At 40.3% G+C, this 21,521-nt stretch overlaps 1 protein-coding gene across 1 annotated transcript in view; it reads left to right on the top strand.

Annotated features, from left to right (window-relative positions):
• LOC134859859 (ecto-NOX disulfide-thiol exchanger 2-like) overlaps positions 1-21,521 on the top strand; it is a 148,518-nt gene that overhangs the window by 61,994 nt on the left and 65,003 nt on the right. Inside the window, exon 3 of the mRNA XM_063876605.1 lies at positions 15,809-15,934. Within this exon, the coding sequence (XP_063732675.1) occupies positions 15,809-15,934 (126 nt within the window). The remainder of the gene's footprint in view (positions 1-15,808; positions 15,935-21,521) is intronic.

Below are 21,521 nucleotides of genomic sequence, written 5' to 3'. Positions count from 1 at the left end.
AAAAGACTGGTCAACAAAACACAGGGTAATAATACAATCTGTTATGACCTGACTTAATTATTTACATGTGTTATCTTGGCTATATTGGAACTTAATTAAGCACCATGCACTGGACAAATAGCTTGTCACGTGTAATCAAGAACTATAAACTGAAGTCTTTGTCTCTCCTCAGGTGTACAAACATTTTGGTTGAAAGCGCAGATTTGGCCCGCAGTTTACCTTTGTTTACCATTGCTTCTTCTCTTGGAAAACACTTGTCTCTGAACTACTCTCATCCTTCCATCAATGTCTTACTGCTCTTGCTTCTGCCACATTTCTTTCAGTCAGAGCTCCAGTCAATCCAGCAGAAGAAGAAAGGTCAACCATTAGAACAATAACAGCGACCTTCATTCTGATGGGTTTAATGGATAAGGCATTTGACCATAGCTACTCACCTCATAAGTCTTACTTCTACGTCTGCTCTTGGAGGGTCCTGATAGTCAATGGCTCCCTGTGAACTGACAATAATGGACTTGTGAGATGGATTGACTGGTACTTTCTGATGGACTGACTTGAGGTTAAGCCCATGTTTTTATTTTTTTATCTTGGTGAAGCTTCTGTGTGTTCAGGTCATGCTGTCAAGGTTTTCCATCATGTTTGACGACACGTGACAGTCCGTGACACGCCTGTCTCTGCTGATGAACACTTGTGTGTGACCATGTGTGCTGCTGTTGCCTTCGGGGACCGTAAAGTGTCACTCAGTCTTTCTGTCCAACCTTGGTTTGTCAATGTAGCACGCAAGACAAATGGACAACTTCTGACAGCAGCTTTAGTGTTAGCTGTTTTAAAGTGAAGCCTGCTAATTCAAAATCTCCTTCATAAACTAGTGAAATGAAAGTTCTGGATCAAATGGCAGCACCACTGGGAATAAAAGGGTGTTTGTCTTGTGTGTGAATGTTTGTGATAAAGGGGCGTCGTTGAGCGGAAAGTACAACTCTTTGGAATGAACTCTTTTTTTCAAATTTGGTCTTTGAACCGGAATACTTTTAAGAGAAAATTATATTTTTTTTTATGTTTTCTTCCAACACCCCCACTCCTCCCTTCCAGCTACAATCTGACTTTTTGTTTTTATTTCTCCTTGATTCAAATAAATATAGATACAGCTGCTAACTCTTCATATTAGGTACATTCTATAGTGAGAAACAATGTAAATGCCTTCAATTATCAAGTACCATGAAGGTTCAGAAATATTCACGCCTTTTCTTGAGGTGAAATGCAACAGATATGACCACTGGAGTTTACACCTCCAACCACTCCACTCACAACATCTGCCATTAATGTGACAATAGATTCAGAGTTGTCTGGATGGGGATGCTCAGCAAGATAAGAGCTCTGGTTGGCTCACTTAAGTTGTTGACATTTGACCCTCACCCAGCTTTTTCCTGGCTTTTTCGTCTACTTTTCTGATTCCAGTGCAGGTACTCTGGGGCTGAGGTAGATGATCACAGTTTACCAGAACAGACAAGATGAAAGCCTCTCTTTTTTTGTAAGTGTTTGGAGTTCAAGTTATGAAAAAGCCTCATAATAGCAAGAGACCTCATCTTTTGCCCACATTTGGATTTTAATCCTCAGTCCATGTCATTATTATGGTTTATTGTGGCCCTCTGGGCACTGGGCTGTTTCTCAGGGATTCATCCCTTAACCATGGCCCATTTTCTCCCTCTCATGGTGTGCTCAACTGAGTGTTTTCTTATGGTCATTCCAATCTACCATATTTTAGAGGGCAATTCATAGATTTTAAAGATATTTTCACTTCTGAAATTGGCTCTAAATGTTGTCTGGAACCTCTGCAAAAAAAGGGTTTTCTTGCCTTCACAATCACGCAGTTTTTATTTCAATTGTCTGTCTCCTTCTAATCAGTTTTTGTAGACAAAGAAACTTTGCACCAAGGCTTACTTTGTGAAATCCCATTGGTTGCAGGAGGTGACCAGATAATAAGTTAATTGGTCTTGTGAAAGAGCTACAATTTCATTTATTGGTGAATGGATTGCAGAGAGCCATTAGACAAAGACAGATCCATTACATGGCAACACCCTCTGCAATTCAGAGTGGCTAACTGATGGAGGTGTCTGTATTATGCATAGATCTATCTTCTGCATGCTTTGTGTGACCTGGTTGAAATGCCGCTCCATGCCTTGTTATTGAGCCCCCACCCATTGTGTGTTGGCACATGTGTAGGGGCTCCTAGTATGCCATATTCTTTATGGGGCTCCAGTGGACTCTAAGTGAATCAATATCTTAGGCAGGATTCCATTTCTCTTGTCTGTTTTTGTCTCTCCCTGCAAGCTCCTGGGAACTGGAAAACCCGGAGACACCAGTGTGGTGAATGGATCAAATAGACATCAGTCTGTAGTGTTGCCATGTTCCCTTGTAAAGTTGCTCAGTGAAACATGATGAACACCAAAGTCAAAGTAACTTCTCCCAAGGTCTTGCACAGGCTTCTGACATCAATCAGCATTGTTACATTCAAATTTGACATAACGGATGGTGAATACTCCAACTGATTTCACTTCTCCAAGCTATCTTTTCTTTCTCTTCTGACAACTGATGAAAGAGGATTTATATTGCTCCCACTTTTAATGAAGCAATATCACACCAAATTGTTTGAGGCTTTTTGCAAGGAATTTTCTGACTATGACTATATGTGTGACTTTGTCAATTTTCAAACTATAATGAGATTTTTTGGGTTCAATTCTTGTGCTCACAGCTTATCTAAAAGGATTTAACTATCTTTATATTCATCAAAATGGCCCAAAATAGTAGACCTAGTCAGGAAAATAGTCCTTAAAGCCTTAATCATCATGAGCAATGGGAACATACTTTTTTCATCATAGCACTGTATATTTTGAGGATTCACTCTTTTTCCTTCATCTGTAGGACAGTGATTCTACTTATTAAGCCACACTGCTGATCATTATTTTTGTCTTAACTTTTGTTTTCTAGCCCGCCTTAGCGTCTAGCTAAGTGACATTTGTCCTCCTCTTCTCAGTAAGCAGTCTAGCTTTCATCAGCAGCCACGGAACCATTCAGTAAATGTACATGCACATTCACAACATATTTTTTCCCCTTGAAGATGAAGTAGTTTGCCGTTTTGCACTGCGGTAACCAAGCTTTGTAGCATCTGGATGTGTATTTCTTCATGGCAGATACATTAATGCTCCAACGTTATGCCACACATCAGTCAGGCAACACTGCAGGCAATAAGCCCTAATACCCAGCGTATGTTCAAAGAAAGAAGTGATGGATAAGTGTTGGAAATTCAGACAATTAGTTTAGTAACATTTGCTCATTATTACACTTGATGGGTGTACTGCAGTAGAGAAGATTGAGAGGTGAGTGTGAAAGGGGATTTCAAGCAAACTGTGGACTGGGGTGACTGGATTCATTTTTCTTCAAGAGCTATAAATTGTAACTTGGTTACATACATGTTCTATGCATTTAACATTGGACAGTGACTATATCATTTGCATTTATTGTAAATTCCAAAACCTGTATCAATACTTTACCAAATATTATCTTGAAATGGTTTCATTTAAAATACAATACAATGGAGTATAGAGCCAACACAAATATAATACATAAAAGTCGTGTTATTGGGACATGGTAGCACACTTATAATGTATAGTATTATGTCTTGTGGCTATAGGAACATTAGGAACAGTTTTAGACAATACTTTGCTCAGCATGATCAGTTTATAAAATATGCATTATTATAGATTAAACCATCTGTATAAGTACTTTTAAATCGACTCCATGATGACAGTACAATGCCGCTTACATATACCTTGACTGAGAAGATTCAAATTGCATTTCTTTTAAACCCAACTTTATACACTTTTTTTTCCAAAGTTGTTCAAACTGTGTTCTCAGTCTCATCTAATCTCCCATTTCACAATTTCCTACTTTTGTTTTGAAAGTGCTCTACAGATTAGATTGGCTTGCTCAGTTGAGTGATCAAAGTTTTCTACTAAAGGCGTGTTGTGTTATTAAAGTTAATTTGGAGCAGAGAGTGAATAATGCTGCTCTGCACCTGCATGAACTATTAACAGTCATTCATCTTATTGACATCTGAGAGTCTATGCTTAGTGACGGAGTGTTATCACTGATAGGGAGGTGGATGGAGAGAAGATCATTAATGTTGAAAATGGCCCTGATCCTAAGGCACATTTGGCTCTCCCTGCATCAATGTGGTGAAGGTTTGGGATTGAATTGTTCAGGGTGACACTTCAACAGCATGAATTATCCATGGACTGACTTGGCAACAGGGGGGAAAAAGCTTGCTAGCAAAGGTAACGTACACTTCAGAAAGCTCTAATGACGCAGCTCTGGGCGGAGTACTGACACGCCAACATCACTGCATGTGCATTGTGTTTGATTTTGCTACATGCAGAACATGTATGTAATGAACCCCTACTGTACCTGCAAGCATGTTTATTTGCCCATAGAGACTGAGCTATTTTCAGACACAAGAGTGAGGGAGCCATAATTGCCTGACTTAAAAACAGCTGCCCTTTTCTGAATCAAACAACACATGACTTTGAAGAGAAGTCTTCAAAGGGAAGTGTGGGGGGGAGAGAGAGAGAGAGAGCGCGAGAGAGAGAGAGCGAGAGAGAGAGAGAATAGAATAGATAAATATCCCTGACCGTACAACCACATCTCTGCAACTGCTTCTCTCCCCAGACATCCACTTAGAAAGAGGACAGGACCTTTACTGGTCAATGAGGAGCCTTTTGATGAATTAAGGCCATTGTGTGCTACATCAAATCTCAGACTTATTTGAAATGAAGTGTAAGCAGCTCGAGTATCCCTATTGGCTGTTGCTTCTGCTAAATAGCCCTGAACTAGGCTAAAAAGACATTTGCCATAAAGTTTCCTTTGTAACATGGGAATTGAAGTGAATGCATTTATCTGAGAGACAAGGTAATGAATTGCTACTTACTGTATGTCTTACAAACACTGTATTCCCACTACTGGACACATCTGAATCTGAATCTGGAAAGACAAAGCACTGGAGCCTTGAACAATTTGGGAAGACTCTTCGTTCATTCTCATTTCCAAAGGATGGTTTGAAGATGTTAAAAAGATAAAGCACTGAAACATGAGGGAGGCTTATCCTTAGAGAAGAAATATGTGTACATTTAACCTATTTCTCTTCTTTACATTGTAAAATTTACTATGTGTTACAAGTGGGGCTTTCATCATGCTTCCTACCTGTTCTACTGCTATGTTATTTCTCCCACGTAACCCAAAATCAACAGCATATTCACTCCTTTGTTCTTCCCTCTGAAGAATTGTATTTGTGTGGCACGCTGGAGGCAGGGTTTTTTCTCTCTCGCATGTCTCTAAGGGATTGTTTTGACTGACAGCCGTCTGGCAGATTTTTTTGACAGCTGTTGTTACTTTTGACTTCATCTTTATTGTGCCTCTTAAAAGTTTGTTTTGTCCCTTTCAGGCTTCTGTTTATTGTTTGCCTAAAGGGCTTTCTTTGTCTGCTCAAATCCATTTTTTCTTCATGACTGACTGGCTGCTGAGCGGGAGGGCTGAATGTCATTGAATGCGTTGTCCAGCACACATCACATCGCTCTGACAAATCCTCAAGTCAATAAGATTCATATTATGACTCAGTGTATTATAGATGAGCCAGATGAATTGCATGGCGCTCCAGGGTAAAGCGGTGAAAATATTCAAAATATATAGAGTATGCTTAAACTGATATTCATTTTATTTGGGTGGGCCTTAATTTTGGGTGGCTAAAATGCATTTTGCTGCAGCAACCATCCCATCAGAATCCCATTACGTTTCTTCAGTGTGTGTAGTCCTGTCTGTCTGTAAGTTTTAGAGAACATATTCATCATGATTTAATGTGTGTTTTGTTTTATTAATCTAAAAATATAATCTATACTTCCTGCTGTCTTTTGCACATGAATATTTCACCATGATTATGAAAACACAACAGGACCTTTTCCAATTACTTTTTCTGGGGGAGGCCTTTCTAGCAATTACCTGTGTGCCTATCATTGTTCATCCAATATCTTCTCGCTGAGACATATTTAATAGGTATAGTAAAACCATGTTTTATTGTAGGATTAGATTAGTATTTGATGTACCATATGCTTCAAATCTTTTCTTGAGATGAGTTGAAGGAGTCTTCTATTGACTATAAATAAATCAATTTTCTCCTGTCCATCATCTTTATATAAGAACAAATAAAAGGAGAGCAGAGGTAGAAGCCCATCTGAGGGCTTTAAGTCAAATTAAACCAGCTAAATCATATATAAGGTAAGGATATGTGTGTTTCTGTGCCTGTGGATGCTTCATTCTATGATTGATGACTATGGAGACAATAAGCTGTACTCTATACAAGTGATGTATAACCAGTGACACCTGTATTTGTTTCTAGGGTGTGTTGCTCACACACCTCTGCAAACTAGAAAACAATGGCAAAGACTGACAGAGTAACCTTGGCTTGTTGGCATTAACAGCTCATAATCCCAGTTCCTCTGAAGGGAGCCGGAGGACAGGAGGGGAAATGAGTCAGAAGCAGGAAGTAGCTGTCTTTGCTAACCTGCCTGCTCTTCCTGTTCCTGCTGATACTGCTGCTGGGTGTCATGCCTCTGTCAAACTGGATGCGGACAAGCTCGGGACCAAAGAGCTGCTCCACTTAATTACCAAACACCTCTGTGACCCAATAATCATGTACAAGCTTGTGAAAACGCCACTGTGTGGATACATCTACTCTCTACTCCTCCTGCCCTCAGCAGCGATCATTAGAGTATTTAAAGCTTTTTAATTGGGCCGTCTAACGTGTTAGAAACTTGTAATCCAAATCTTAGTAAGCCTTTGCCACACAGCAAACAAAGGGTCCAAACAGAAAAACACAATCCAATTAATTCAACTTTTGGCCATTTCTTCTTAAAACCCTTAAACAAAGATTGCGTTTCACAAATCACCCAAAAAAGATAAATTCTCTGGCAAATCCATCAGAAACTGTCAAACCAAATCTGTGATGTGACCTAGCTTCACTGTGGCTACATGGGTACAGGAAAAATAAGAGAAGCAGAAGATTAGCGGCTTGTTTTTTTAAAAACTTGTATTATTTTTGTAACGTTAACGCTTAGTTTTGCCCACAATTTATATTTCATGGTTGTGCTGCACACTTTCACACTGAACAGCCAAGTCTTTCACTTTTGGGCCTGAAGCAGCTCCACTGCAGCATCGAAAGAAGATCCTTGATCACAGCACAAGTGATGGTACTGTATATAAGGGGATGTGAGAGTGTCATTTGGTCTCTCCTCCCACATTATTCCCCGTAGACCTACAAATTCAAAGATGTAGCTTTCAGTCACAAATCCTCTTTTCTGATTTACAGGCTCCCGTGGCACCAGATATTCTCTCTCCGAAATCCTGCCAGATCTCTGCATAGCATGTTATGCCGTTTGTGGCATCACTGTCCATATGCCGTCTGGTGTGTTTCTGCTGTTTATAGAATGGGTTGAACAGGTTTGTCAGCGGAGAGTTCAAGCTGGCCGCGGACTGAAACAAGAGGAATGATTTCTACCGGTGAAAAATATGGATGTTGAACTGTCAAATAAACTGAAGAAAGTCCCAAATCACAGCTGCTAACTCTTTTAAAGTTTTCTTTATTAACGGTTTGTTTAAACAAAAATATATTTTGTGTCTTCACAATTTAAGGCAGTCATAGGTGGTGTCTCCAGACTTGTTTTTCTCGCTGATTTCCTGAAGGTATTAGAATAAACTGAGTGAGATGCTACTGTGTAAGTCATCAGAAACAAAACAGAATGAATATAGCATAACCTGTTCCCCAGTGTTCAGGTTGCCTGAAGTTGTGTTTTGCCTTATCTAAGCTGGTGAGGAAGTAAAGTGAAAATAAACCCTGCGAGCCATGGCAATTTTATTCTTACAAAGCAGCGTCTGTTATCTTCCTCGTTTGCTAATAAGTGTATGTGGATTCTGCTGGGAGGTTCCTGGTAGAAAGTGAATCACTGTTGTCTTTTAACATGTATATTTGTATGTCTGCACTCTGTGAGATCAAATTGTTTTCTGCCTACTTATGAGGGCTTTTGTGTACCATTGACTGGCTGTGGATGATTGAGATGAAATTCCATGCTTTACAGGAGACATCCACTTTGATTGACAGAAACTGATAAGAAGCCGCCCTTTGGCAGAAAACATAAAACATGGTCAGTAATGTGGCAGCTTTGGAGGTTGTTTGGATCAGCAGACCAATCAGTATTTTCCCGTGTTTGATTATTCGCCTCTAAACATTATGCCTCCGCCTGTCGATGCCGCTGCCTCGGTAATGGATGCTTTTATTAAAGCTGATTAGATTAATTGTTGGGGATGAAGACACATTTGCTGGCAGTTGGCCCTCAAAGGTAAAAGAAGAAAAGATCAATCAATCGTATCCTTGTGAAACCTCATAATGCACTGCTGATTGTTTGAAGTGCAGCACCGGAAGGGATTTATATTGATGTTAGAGAGCTCAGGCTTTCTCTGCCTGTCTCCATTATCTATCTACCTCACACACTCACACACACAAACACACAATGTCCTCTAATATAAAACAAATGTTTACCGTAAAAGTCACAAAAGCCACGCCTTAGGATGATTCTAACAATACACTCCAAAACACAGATGCAGTTTTAAATGACGTTCATAGTCAAATGAACCAGAAATTGGGAGTGTATTGTTAGAATCATCCTAAGGCGTGGATGTAAATTGGATGGATTAGATGTAGAAAACTGTGCCTCTTTTTCTAGCTGGCAGAGTTTTTGTTTTTCACAGACCCTAGAATCTCAAACAGGCGTGATTTGGTTTGGTAAAAACATTTTTCTACTTCTAGATGTTTTGAATCTGAAACAGTTTTGAGCAGATGCGCTACGTCTGTCTCAGGCATCACAACTGTTTCACCTCCAAATGCAATCCCTGTTTTTTGTGAGTCTAGTGGCTGTGGTGCTACCTGCACTCCATACATAATACATTCCAACCCTGTCAGTAATCCTTAAATTATATTGCAACAAAACCAGTAGTACAGGTTTACATGGAGGAGTGTTTTTCTTTTCACACTGAGATCCTGAGACAGCTTCAATGAAAATCAGTGTATTCATGCTGCTTTTATCGCTTGTGTTTTAGTTTTTCAAGCTTCTGAAGAGCCAGGCTCTATATAAACATGAATCGTAGGTCGTACACATGACAGCTATAATGAATTGACCCCTACTGGTTTTATTGTGCTCAAGAAACAGATCAAAGTGGTGGAGTACGGGAGCTATAAAATATTAATAGTGTTGTTCTGCGCGTTACAAGGAAGAAATCTGAGTGTTTGATATATAAGATATAAGGATGTATAGCATGTATAAAAGTGTGTGTGTGTGTGTGTGTGTGTGTGTGTGTGTGTGTGTGTGTGTGTGTGTGTGTGTGTGTCTGTGTCTGTGTCTGTGTCTGTGTGTGTTACATTCCCGAGAAGCAAAATACAATCACAAAATATTAATTGGCAACATTTTCCATTTGCTTTTTCCGTGTAGAAAAACCTCCTGGCTTGCGTTGTGTTTGCTTCGAAACTAGCCAAACACTCAAGACCATATTTGTGTGAGAGTGTATTTTCAGTCTTTTATTACAGTTGTTTCAACATGTACACACTTCACCCTGGCTCTAGTAAAATGTATGATAGATTGCTCTTGGTTGGGATGATCCAAATTTTGTGCTGATGTAGTAACACTTGCCTGGTTGTGCTGATGTTGTCTGTAGATGAGGAGGATGTATATAGACACACACACACACACACACACACACACACACACACACACACACACACACACACACACACACACACACACACACACACACACACAGTGAGGTCAAAAAGCCATCCACTGAGTGTGAGAAAGCGGTTTTGCAGTCTGTGCATTTTATTGTGCCTGCACCTTGTTTTCATGATCAAGGATGCGCTTGATGCCGTGAGTTTCGTCATCCCATGTTAATGATCATGTGTTGCCTTTCCTACATAATAGCCTCATAAACTACTACTGTATAAAGTGTTACTCCCACACACACACACACACACACACACACACACACACACACACACACACACACACACACACACACACAATTAATCTCAGCATCCAGTATATGCTCTTGTATACATTTACTTCATAATAAGTAAAGGATTAAGCATGTGACACAAAGAGTAGTGCAGAAATGAGTCCTAACACCTGGAATTTAGTTAGCATTTTACCACTTCTCGTTACTTTGTCTCGAAGTCAATGATGTTTGACATGCCTGTGGTTACATGCCTGAAATAAGGGATGAAGTTAACACAAGCCTAAGAGATGTTTACATTTTGTTCTACATAAAACATAAAATACGTCAGAAATTACCCCGCTGCAGAATGTCAGAAGCTCCTATGTGTCTTAAAACCAGCTTTTTTTTAACCAGATAAGAACACTAAATGTCATCACGCCAACACACAAGTCCAACTTTAGCTTAGCAGTGTTGATCCGTATGGGACTGTGCTGCAGTTAGTTTCTAGCCCAACATTAGCTTTTTACTTTACATTTACTTCAAAATGTAAAGTAGCGTTATAACATGGAGAGTAGCCTGCTAAACAAACTGTGCATCATAAATGTGTGTTTGCCACGGAGCTTGTTTTCTGCAATATTCAGAAATCCATTAGAAATATCCAGTTGCTTTTATTTAGGGACCTGTAGCGATGCTAACTTATGGGTTGGCTTACAGAAATACGTCATCAGTCATCTATTATTTTATTACATTGTCTGTCATCAGATTCCTCCTTTCTTTCTTATTCCTTATCTCAGTCCAGTTCCTCCCTCTTCTCCGCCTCTGTCTTTAAGATAGGAGGGTGCTATTGAAAGCTTGCTCATTGTGAACAAAATGGTCCCAGGCTTCTCTCTAGGCTGGGAGTTTTACAGCCAATAGGCCTTAAAATGGCTTCATTTCCCATCAGACCAATCCCCCTGAGGGAGCGTTTAGTGGAGCTAAAGGCCAATCAGGAGAGTCCAGGAGATCAGGAGAGTCCATGCAGGAGATCAGTGAAGCCTCAGTCTCAAATCAATCCTCAAAGTTCATGAGCTCATGACTCTTGGGCACTGGGGAATCAACTTCCAATCAACAAATCCATTTGAACAAGAAGGATTCTTTTCAGAAGGTTCAAATGCGTGTCAATATTAATTATTAAATAAAAGATACATGACTCATAATCCTACATGTGCAAAATATTGGGAACACCTTGTTATATGTCATAATCCTGCATTAATTTGCCATTTTAAATGTGCATATCTCAAGAGAAGCAGACGGATCAAAAGGATTTTTAACTAATGAATTGTGAGCTGCAGCCTCATTTAAAAGCAATTGAATCACAAACATCATGATACCTTGCAAACTTAGGATTTAAAACAAGGAATACTCTATCTGAAGGTTCCTACCCGTTGCTTAAACTGTAGGTTTAAATAATGAATCTTCTATTGGCTGCTGGCTACTACAGTGCAATGAAAATGTCAGTGGATTGAAAGCAATTGGCGGTGAGGTTGAAATCAAATATCCACAAAGTACTGTAGTGTAGGCTATGCTTCTAAAACAGAAATCCATGATCGGAGTTACATTTTAAATATTATATCCTGGAGGAAATTCCATTTCCAATGTGAAGAGAGTATTTTATATATCTCACTGAATTGAGGCACTTATTTTTATTAGTAAAACTATATTTACTGCGCTTCGTTGACAGTAGGGTGATTAACTGCTGATTTGGCTGTCAAGATCAGCAAATACAAGCAAATAGACGCAGCTCATGAGTTAACATTTTAAAATATCTGACACAGCAGGAAATGTGAGTCATGAAACAGCTCATAGAATATGTCAAGCGCCGAAAATGTAATTGAAAACATAATATGGCACTGACTACAGGCACAGCGATAGGTCTTCATTCATCATTAGATATGTGACAATATGCTGTGAACTGCTTTGTACTGTACATATATATTCATGTTCAATTTTAGAGACAAACTATCAAGTCACAGAAAAGAAAATGTTCCCCAGGCAGAGGAAGGAAAATAGTTAGTTTGAAAGACTTTGTTTAGTCGGGCATATTGGTTGACTGGTTTTGGACACAATACATTTAGTTTTTATTCCATACATTTAGCACATGCAAGATAGTGTCACCCAAGGACAAACATTAGCAGTCAAAAGATGACATGTTTCTACATTTTCTTTATTCGCTTCAAAGTGTTATCTAACTTCAATCAGCTCACGCATTACTCCTGCTGACTTTAGTTACAAGACTTAATTTCAGCTATCTTAATGCCTAGTTCAGTGTCTGACTTCTCCATACTGAATCCATCAGTCACGACTCAGAAGTGATTGTGTGGAGCAGCATCGCACCACATGTTCGATTGGCCTTTAGACAAACCAAACTGGACTGGAGGCGACCAGCTGAGACTCATCAGATGAGAGTTGTCCGAGGCACCACTCATTAATGCATCCTGACTCATTATCAGCAGCTATCACACTTTGCTTTAACCTTGACCCTGTTATTACAATCTCCTCTTGAATCACCAGCTTTAAAGTAAGGGGCTTTCAACTATGACTCAGTTAATGAGACACGCAGCTTCACAGAGAGAAGGTGGCTTTTGGGATGAATTGGATTGCACATAACAGGGGTGGTGACGGATGATGAAATGATGATGAAATGAAAAGCAAATATCAAATATAATCAGTTCAACCCTCTTAGAGATGACTCCGCTGGTGCAATATTCAATTGTTTGTTGGGTTCTAAAGTTAAGATGCCTTTCTGTTGTCTCTGTTTGCCTTTGTTATATGAAGTTCCACATGCTTACAGCTGCTTCTATTTTAGATATTTAGATATTTGTTTCTATAGATAAAAAAAGCAGCCGCTATTTTTTGAAAGAAAGCCATTCAGCAAAGTTTTCTCATGAAAACACAATAATTGAATTGTGGAAAGAAATATGTTTTTTTAGTTTACTTTTACCCAAATCTTAAATTGAAAAAGCAAATTGAGTTTTCTGATTTGCATGTAAGTAGCCTTACCTCAGTTGACATCAAATTTTTCCCAATATTCCAATAACTGTTATCAAGTATAACATGTTGGTACCAGAAATGGAAAGGGAAAGCTTTAGAAAAAGCAAGCATAAGGCACTGAAAGCTTTTTCTGTACAAACAATACATTTGGCATTGTACATGACTCGTATACGTAAGTACACAAACTTACATTGCTAAAAAAGCTATACACCTTATGGAAATTGATTCCCCCTGTTTATCTAATGGGTAACTGATGCTTTTCCTTGCTTTGTGTTTCAAAGTAACATCCCCCACAAACGCCCCACAGTATTCTCTGACTAACTCTGAGCTGGCAGGCAATGTCGTTTTTGTTAAAAACATAAGAAAGTGCAGAGTGGGCCGTTCACAGAGGAAGGATAACAGCGTCACAGGGTGAGAAATAGTAGTTGGGAATTTATTTCTGGGCACTTGCCCAACTGGGCCAAGTTCTGACCTCTATTGTTGTATATATTGGTATTGTTCAGCCTGCAGGACAGCAGGCAATCTACTGTTAAACCCTGCATTAGTTTTCATATGGACTCTTATCACTCCTTGTGTAGTAAAGCTTTGAGTTTCCCCACTCCTCTCCTCCCACTGTATTATCTCTCCCTGAGTGTACTGACACCCAGTCAGCAGGACAGCTAATAGGGTCGTAAGCAGTTAACAGGGCTGTGAAGCTCCTGTCGGGAACATTAACATTGCAACACCACAGCAATGAAGTGTTATCAGCTTTGCCATGGCAGCATACCGACAACCTTTAATGAGTGGGTCTGTTGTTGTGTTAGTGGGGTTTTTGGAAGAATATTAATTAGCAGAATGAATGCTGCTATGACAAGCATGCTGCTGCTGATACTATTCCCCTTTTGTCAGAAACCTATTTGCAAACTGAAAGCTAGCACAGCCTTAATCATTACAATTAAATATAAATTCTCAAGCTGTCAAAGAATTTGAAACGATAATGTTTGAAAAGTCATAATTACACTAATATATAACCTGACATGCGGAAAGCATCTAGCTGTTTTGTTTGTAAACATCTCTCTGGAATATTTTTAGAGAAAGAGCTGGGGATGCTTCTCCATGATGTTCTGTCAGCGGGAGAGGGAAATTGCTTATCACAGTGAGTTGGCAAACAACCGCAAACATGTACCTGCCAGAGACAAATCAACCAGGCACTGGGAAAAACTTTTTGGGTGTAAAATCCCAGCACTGGTTTGTACTACACCAGTTAAATGAAGTGTCAGGGAAGAGGAGGAAAGTCTTGTGGCTCAGCCAGCAGTCGCTGCCACTCGTTAATTTACAGGTCTACCGGCGAGAGCTTAACCAGCAAGAGTTGTAAGAGTACTTACAGCTGTGAAATGAACTCCAGATCGGGTGTATGAGCCGCCGGTGGATGTGCGATGTGTTCCTGTTGACTTTACTGCAGGGTTTTTATCTATGGGGATCTTAATATGTTTGCTTTTCTATGCAAGACTTAGGCCTTGGCAGAGAATTATAAGCCTGAGGTTTTGTGTGGCAGCTGGCAGCGTTTGAAATGGTAGGTTGGAGAATATTCAGCATTTTTATGGCTCAGAACTAATGTCTGAATTTGTTCTCCAGGCAATGTTATATGGATACTGCTTTATGCCTTTGTATTGTGTGTCAAAGTTTCACTTAGGTCATGTCTTGTGTTCAGAAAACATCTAAGAGTTACGCTGCAAAGAGTTAACTTAGGAGTGAGAAAGTTCTCTAGTGTGAGGAAATAAAGCTTTTATCAAGAAACTTACTTCTCTTCAAAGTGAAGTTTAGGGTTGACTTTCAAAGTGTGGGTTATCACATGATAATCACATGTGTAATCGGGGCAGGAGTAGCCAATCACAGACAATGATTAACCATGCAAATGCTCTACTCGTTATTTAAAAATGTAAAAAGTAATACATATTTTTGTATTTTCCATTTAAATTGTGTAAAATCCTTAATATCTTTAGCATATATTTAAATATGTTATCAGCGATGACATGCCACACTAACTTTAAAAGTCACTAAAGCTTTCTTTGAGTTTTTTTTTACTTTAATCAAATAAATTGAGCAGTTTTTATCCTAGAGTTTATGAGTTAAAAGTTAAGTGTTTAGAGATAGTACAGAGTGCCTTTGCTTGGTGTGTGTGTGTGTGTGTGTGTGTGTGTGTGTGTGTGTGTGTGTGTGTGTGTGTGTGTGTGTGTGTGTGTGTGTGTGTGTGTGTGTGTGTGTGTGTGTGTGTGCGCGCGCGCGCGCGTGCGTGCGTGCGTGTGTGACAGCATTGTCAGTCTTAGCAGCTGCCACCTTTTTCAGTAGAGGTCATAGGTCACTGAGACAGAAGTGCCAAGAGGCCAGACTTTTGATCCTCTCTGGGGTAGTTGAGTATAAAACTGGAATGGAAGGAATGTATTGTAAATGACAGTGTTGTAAAAGTCAATATGGAGTCAGACTGAAAGCAGGGTCACAGCAGCCTCTCCTCTCTCCTGTGACAGAAATGAAATGAGAGTGGAGAGAACAAAGCACTTATGTCAATAAAGTGTAAGATTTTCTCAGGAAAGAAAGCCAAAGATCTGACACCTTAAATGTAATTCTGCACTATCCTTTAACCCATCTAGATCAAAGCATGATCTTTTTTGCAGTTCTAGGGAATTGTATATCTCACTGTTTTGTGTGTCTCTCTCTTCAGACGCCAACATGAACATGGCTCCTAACTCCATGATAATGCCCATGTCAGACTCCAGCGTCTGGGCACAAGCCATGAGCAGCCTGGGGATGCCTCCACTAAACATGACGGGACAGCAGCTGATGCCAGGTACCGGAGAAAACATGCTACATACTCCCACTGGTCACACAGATAAATACAGAAATGCACATTATGGTACAGTAAATATATTGATGTGGGAATGTTTATCCAGCCATGAAAGATAAACTTTTTGTTCTATGTTAAAAAAATGTTTTGGTTACATGATATACTGTAAATAAGGTGTAGCTCGCCTAAAAGTTACAGTACCTTTTTTAAGTTGTGGCCCTGAATCCACAGACACGTTGGAAAGAATTATGTGTAGGAGGACATATGAGTAACAGTATTTCCTCCACCTCCACTGCCCTCAAAGTGCCCTTGAGCAAGGGGGTGAGCGTCAATGCCGAGAAGTTGTATTCATCCCACCAGGCAGCTCCCGATGCGTCAGTGTTTGAATGTCTGGAGCCTCCCCATCTCTGCTTATACTCCCCCAGGCAGTTATAATTAAGGATGTGCTGTTAGCTCATTTCCCTGTTTAAGTAAAGGCTTGAAAATGCTAAGTGTGTCCACAGGATCACAATGTGTGTATGTTTTTATACCTGTGTGGAGGCAGCAAGGCGTCCTTGCATGACTGTACAAGTGGAGCTCAGGATTTTACAGTTTATGTGGTCACCTCTTTAAGGAGTTCCCTCATTGTTCCACTAGTAAAACAGAAGAGTTAGTAATCCTCATCGTGCTCCCACTGGGTTCATTATGTTCATCCTAAGCTGAGCACATATATGCACGTTTTAATGTAGGTGGGAGATTTATGCAGTTTTGGAAATTGTTTTTTAGCATAAAGATTGAAAGGAGGAAGAAAGAGAGAGCTCAAAGGTAACACATCCACCTACTTTTATATTTAAAACTCACTGCAGGGCTATTTATTGGCAAAGTGCAGTGATTTGGAAACAACAACACTGCTCCCACTAAAGAAAAAGTTTTGCACGAACCACATGAATGCATGTGATGAAAACAAATCAATTAACATTTCTATAATAATAATAATAATAATAATAAAGATTTGTTTTTATAGCAATTTCAATAAGCAGGTGCATCTCAAAGTACTTTAACAAGCTGCCCCACAGGACAAGACAATCAGAAATCAGAAATTCCTTTTCTAGACAATTGTTTAAACCTTTCTTGCAAAATTGCATCATATTTGCATAATGACTAAGATTTCAAGTAAAACAAGAGTTGAAATGGGTGAAATAGTAATAGTTTTTAGATTGTTTAAACAATAATAATAATGCATTTAGAAAACAATAATAATGTATATTAGACAATTATATTGTATTACATTTAGTTAATGTATAATTAAGTCAATTTCATGGTGGTTATGTTAATACCGCATATCATTTTAATTGTTGAAATCATTTTAGAATAAACTGACTCAAATAAAATAATGGTTCTTATCGTCTATGATTGTTTGTATGTATAGTTTTAGAGCTGATCATAAGAATTTCATTGTACAGTAGAACTGCCCGTTGTAAAAAACTGTATGACAATGAAACATCTTTAAATCTTCAGTAGAAATGAATCATCCCATGTTTGATTATTGCCCCAGCAACTTTGAACTCAAACATGTTAATCTTACTACCCCCTCTAATCCACGGCTGTTCACCCTGTTTCCAGTCTTAAAGCTAACATAAGTCAACCGGCTGCTGGCTGGGGCTTCATATTAACAGACAGGTATCAGTTCTATACAGTGGCGGTGCGTCAATAGTGGGCGCTTGGGCGCCGCCCACCCTGACTTTTTGAGTTAAAAAACGTTATATATACAACATAATTGAAATAAGAAATGTACCGTGTTTATGGGTTAAATGTGTATGGGAGACCACTGTCAAGAACCGCTAAAATGTGTCCGGACATAATATATTGCCATTCGCCTTTTCTGAGAATAGGCAGGTCGGCTACCGTCCGTGGGCGCCGATAACATGGGAGTCTATAGGAGAGCTTATACTTTTCTCAGTCATTTTAGCAAGGATAGCTTTTCATTGGAGGATGAAACTTAGATCTGTGGGCGCAAATCTTTGCGCCCACAGCCAATGGCATTGTTTCTTAGTTCAATGTGACATTCTTAGATACGCGATTGGACTATTTCGGCGAATCAGCATCGTTATCATTCCCTAACCACAAGCGTAAAGAGCAGCACCGTAGCTAGCTGAAACTTAGATTGAGTGAATATGGCGACATCGATGGCTGAGAACTCCGTGCAAGCTCTACTTAAAACACCGTTTCATCGACTATCAGATGTCGAAAAGAAGAAATTGAAAGACTTGGGACCCGAGCGTCCGGATTTAAACATTCAACAGACGACCACTGATCGCGGGAGAACCTACACTCGGACTTTCTCCTCAAACTTGTATGCTAAGAGGAATTGGTTAGCTGGTTGTACAGTGAGCAATGCCTTTTTTTGTTTCCCTTGTCTGTTATTTCAAAGTCCTGGGACTGAAACACTTTGGACTACAACCGGGATGAAGGATCTAAAGCACTTCACACAAAAATGTAAGAAGCACGAATGTGGCCGCAGCCACCTAACCAACTGTCTTAAGCTAAACCTCTAAAAAAGTGCTATTTAAACCGTGCCGCCCAACTGCGCCCCCCCCAAAAAAATGTTCACCAGCCGCCACTGGTTCTATATCTGCAAAAGGTCATCTGCTAACATCAGTGTTGTAGTAGTCCGAGTCCCGGACTCGAGTCCGACTCGTGAGCTAAATTTAGAGACTTGTGACTTGACTTGGACTTGAGCACTAATGACTTGAACTCGGACTTGGACTCGTGCATTCGGACTCGCGATGACTCGAAAGGACTCGACTTTGTCATTAAAACCCTGAGGTTGACGAACGCACCGGCGCGTTTTCGCAACGTCTTCGATATGTTTCTATTAATATTTGTGCCATAATACGGCGTAGAAATGTGGCCGGAATCGGTATAATTCTGGGAAATCATACTCCATTTCTCTTCTTTCCGATGCATTCTCCCGCGAGATCCTACGTGATTCACAGCCGGAGCTAGGGGGCCAATAATATCGCTTGACACACACATCTTTGTGAATGATGTGTGTGTCAAGCTTTTCTTATTCGCCCTTTCAATGCACATGAAAGTTCATAGCGCCCGCCATTAGGGCACGCCTATGAGCTGCGGGACCACAGTTATGTTTTTTTTTAAAAAGTTTAACAACACAGGGTTTCTCACACATAGACTATACTTGGCCAAGTGTATTTCGCGACCCATTTCTGTCTTTAGTTTTTTTTTCATCCGTCCGCGAGCACGACGCCATCCGCGATCGACTAGTGGACAATGATCTCATCGCTCTACGCCTCCTGTACCTGTTCGCTCTGCTATAGTGTGTCGACTCTTCGCCTCTCGTCTTAGTCCTGCCCACAGGAGATGAGATAATAAAAGATAATGTGATATTTGGCACCTGGTGCACGAAATGGAGAGGAAGTCAACATGTTATGAAAGCTCTCTAACGGGCTGCATCAATAATGGTGTCATGTTCGTGTTCCAAGGATGAGGCCGTGTTGATAGCAAGTAACTTAGTTTAATGTCTCACGTTCTTTATAACATACATGTGGCTTCATGCAGTCTTGCTCCGGTCCCTTAATTGGTACGGTAAGCTGACTACTAACCAGTACTGCCGACTAGCGGTCAAACATGTAATAACATCTAATCATAACATCCCCCTTTTTCTAAGTTAAAATGCATTAACATGAATTATCACATTAGCTGTATCAGTTATTTTAACCATTTCACATTCAGCATAACTCTGCAACACATAAGCAGTATAAACAGTTTATATCAGATTGCATAACTCATATCTAAGCCAACACTAGACCATTTAGAACACATTCACAACATCAGTCAATATACATTTTGTTCAACATCTTTAACATGCATATTGAATTTTCTTTGTTTATAAGTTCAGTCTATCAGGCTTTCTGATTTCTCTTGCGGACCTTCTTAACTCAGGTTCGCTTGGAGTAGGTGTGTGAGAGTCAGTGTTACAGTCCATAACAGGTTTGGGAATTACCTGAGATTCACCACAGGTTACACTGAGCTCACCAACAGTCCCTTGAGGAGTCTTTAACAGACTGCGACGATTGCGTCTGAGGATTTGTCCATCTTCAGTTTTCACTGTGTACGATCGTGGAGCAACTTCTTGCAGGACAGTTGCTTTTGTACTCCATCCATCAGCATCCTCAATCCTGACTGTGTCGTTGGTAGTCAGTGGAGGGAGATGCTTGGTTGTTCTGTCATAGAATGACTTTTGCATCATTTTCTGTTGTCGTAGCTTATGTTCAATCTTTGAGTGATTCTTTTGCTTTAATTTGTCGTTTTGATGACTCGGCAAAGTTGTTCGTAGCTTCCTCTTCATCAGCAGTTCAGCTGGTGACAGGCCGCACTGAAGAGGTGATGCTCTGTAGCTCAATAAAGCCAGATAGGGATCCGAGTCACTGTCAGCTGCTTTCTTTAGGAGTTGCTTGAGAATGTGAACTCCTTTTTCAGCTTGCCCGTTTGACTGTGCATAGTGTGGGCTTGACGTCACATGCTTGAAATCATATTGCTCTGCAAACTTCTGCCATTCTTTGCTGCTGAAGCAGGGGCCATTGTCGCTCACCACGGTGTGTGGGATGCCATGCCTGGCGAAGATAGATTTAGCATGTGTTATGACACAAGTTGATGTTGAGCTTGTTAGTAGCGCCATCTCAGGGAAGTTTGAGTAGTAATCCATTATCACTAAATAGTCTTTACCTCTGAGATGAAACAAGTCCATTCCTACTTTGTGCCATGGTGCTGTTGGCACCTCAGCTAACACCATAGGCTCTTTGCTCTGCTTGTTCCTGCGTGTTTCTGCAATGTTTCACATTTACTTATAAGTGTTTCAATGTCTTTGTTCAGTCCGGGCCAGAAAACCGTGTCTCTCGCCCTCCTTTTACACTTTTCGATGCTGAGATGGCCTTCATGTATCCTGTGCAACATGTCCATTCTCAAAGCCTGTGGAATAACAATCCTGCCCTTTTTCAACAGCAGACCATCCACAGTACTAAGCTCACCTCTAACATGGTAAAATTGTGGACATGAACCAGCTGGCCATCCCTCATCCATGTTCTGCATGACATGCTGTAGCTCAGCATCCGTTGCTGTAGCCCCCGCTATTTGTCTTGACTTTGTGTCAGACACAGGCAGTGTAGCCGACACCATGTTCACGTGACACTGTATGTCCTCGTCTGTTGCACTCACACTGTCGCCTGTAGTTGCTCTGGATAGGGCATCAGCAAGGACTAGGTGTTTACCTGGAGTATATATCAGTTCAAAATCATACCTTTGCATCTTCATCATTAACCGCTGAATCCGTGGAGACATTTCATTCAGATTCTTTTTGATGATGGCGACCAGCGGTCGATGATCAGTTTCGACTGTGAAAGACGGCAGGCCGTACACGTAGCTATGAAACCGCTCCAAACCATACGCCAGTCCCAAACATTCTTTTTCGATCTGAGCGTATCGGCATTCAGTTTTTGTCATAGCCCGAGATGCATAGGCTACCGGTTTCCAGTGCTCACCCTCAGCCTGGAGTAGAACGGCACCAATACCATCTTTGGAAGCATCTGTAGAC

The sequence above is a fragment of the Eleginops maclovinus genome, chromosome 23 (assembly GCF_036324505.1).
Source record: "Eleginops maclovinus isolate JMC-PN-2008 ecotype Puerto Natales chromosome 23, JC_Emac_rtc_rv5, whole genome shotgun sequence".
NCBI lineage: Eukaryota > Metazoa > Chordata > Actinopteri > Perciformes > Eleginopidae > Eleginops > Eleginops maclovinus.
The sequence above is the reverse complement of the archived record's forward strand: the minus strand, read 5'-3'. Positions and strand labels throughout refer to the sequence as shown.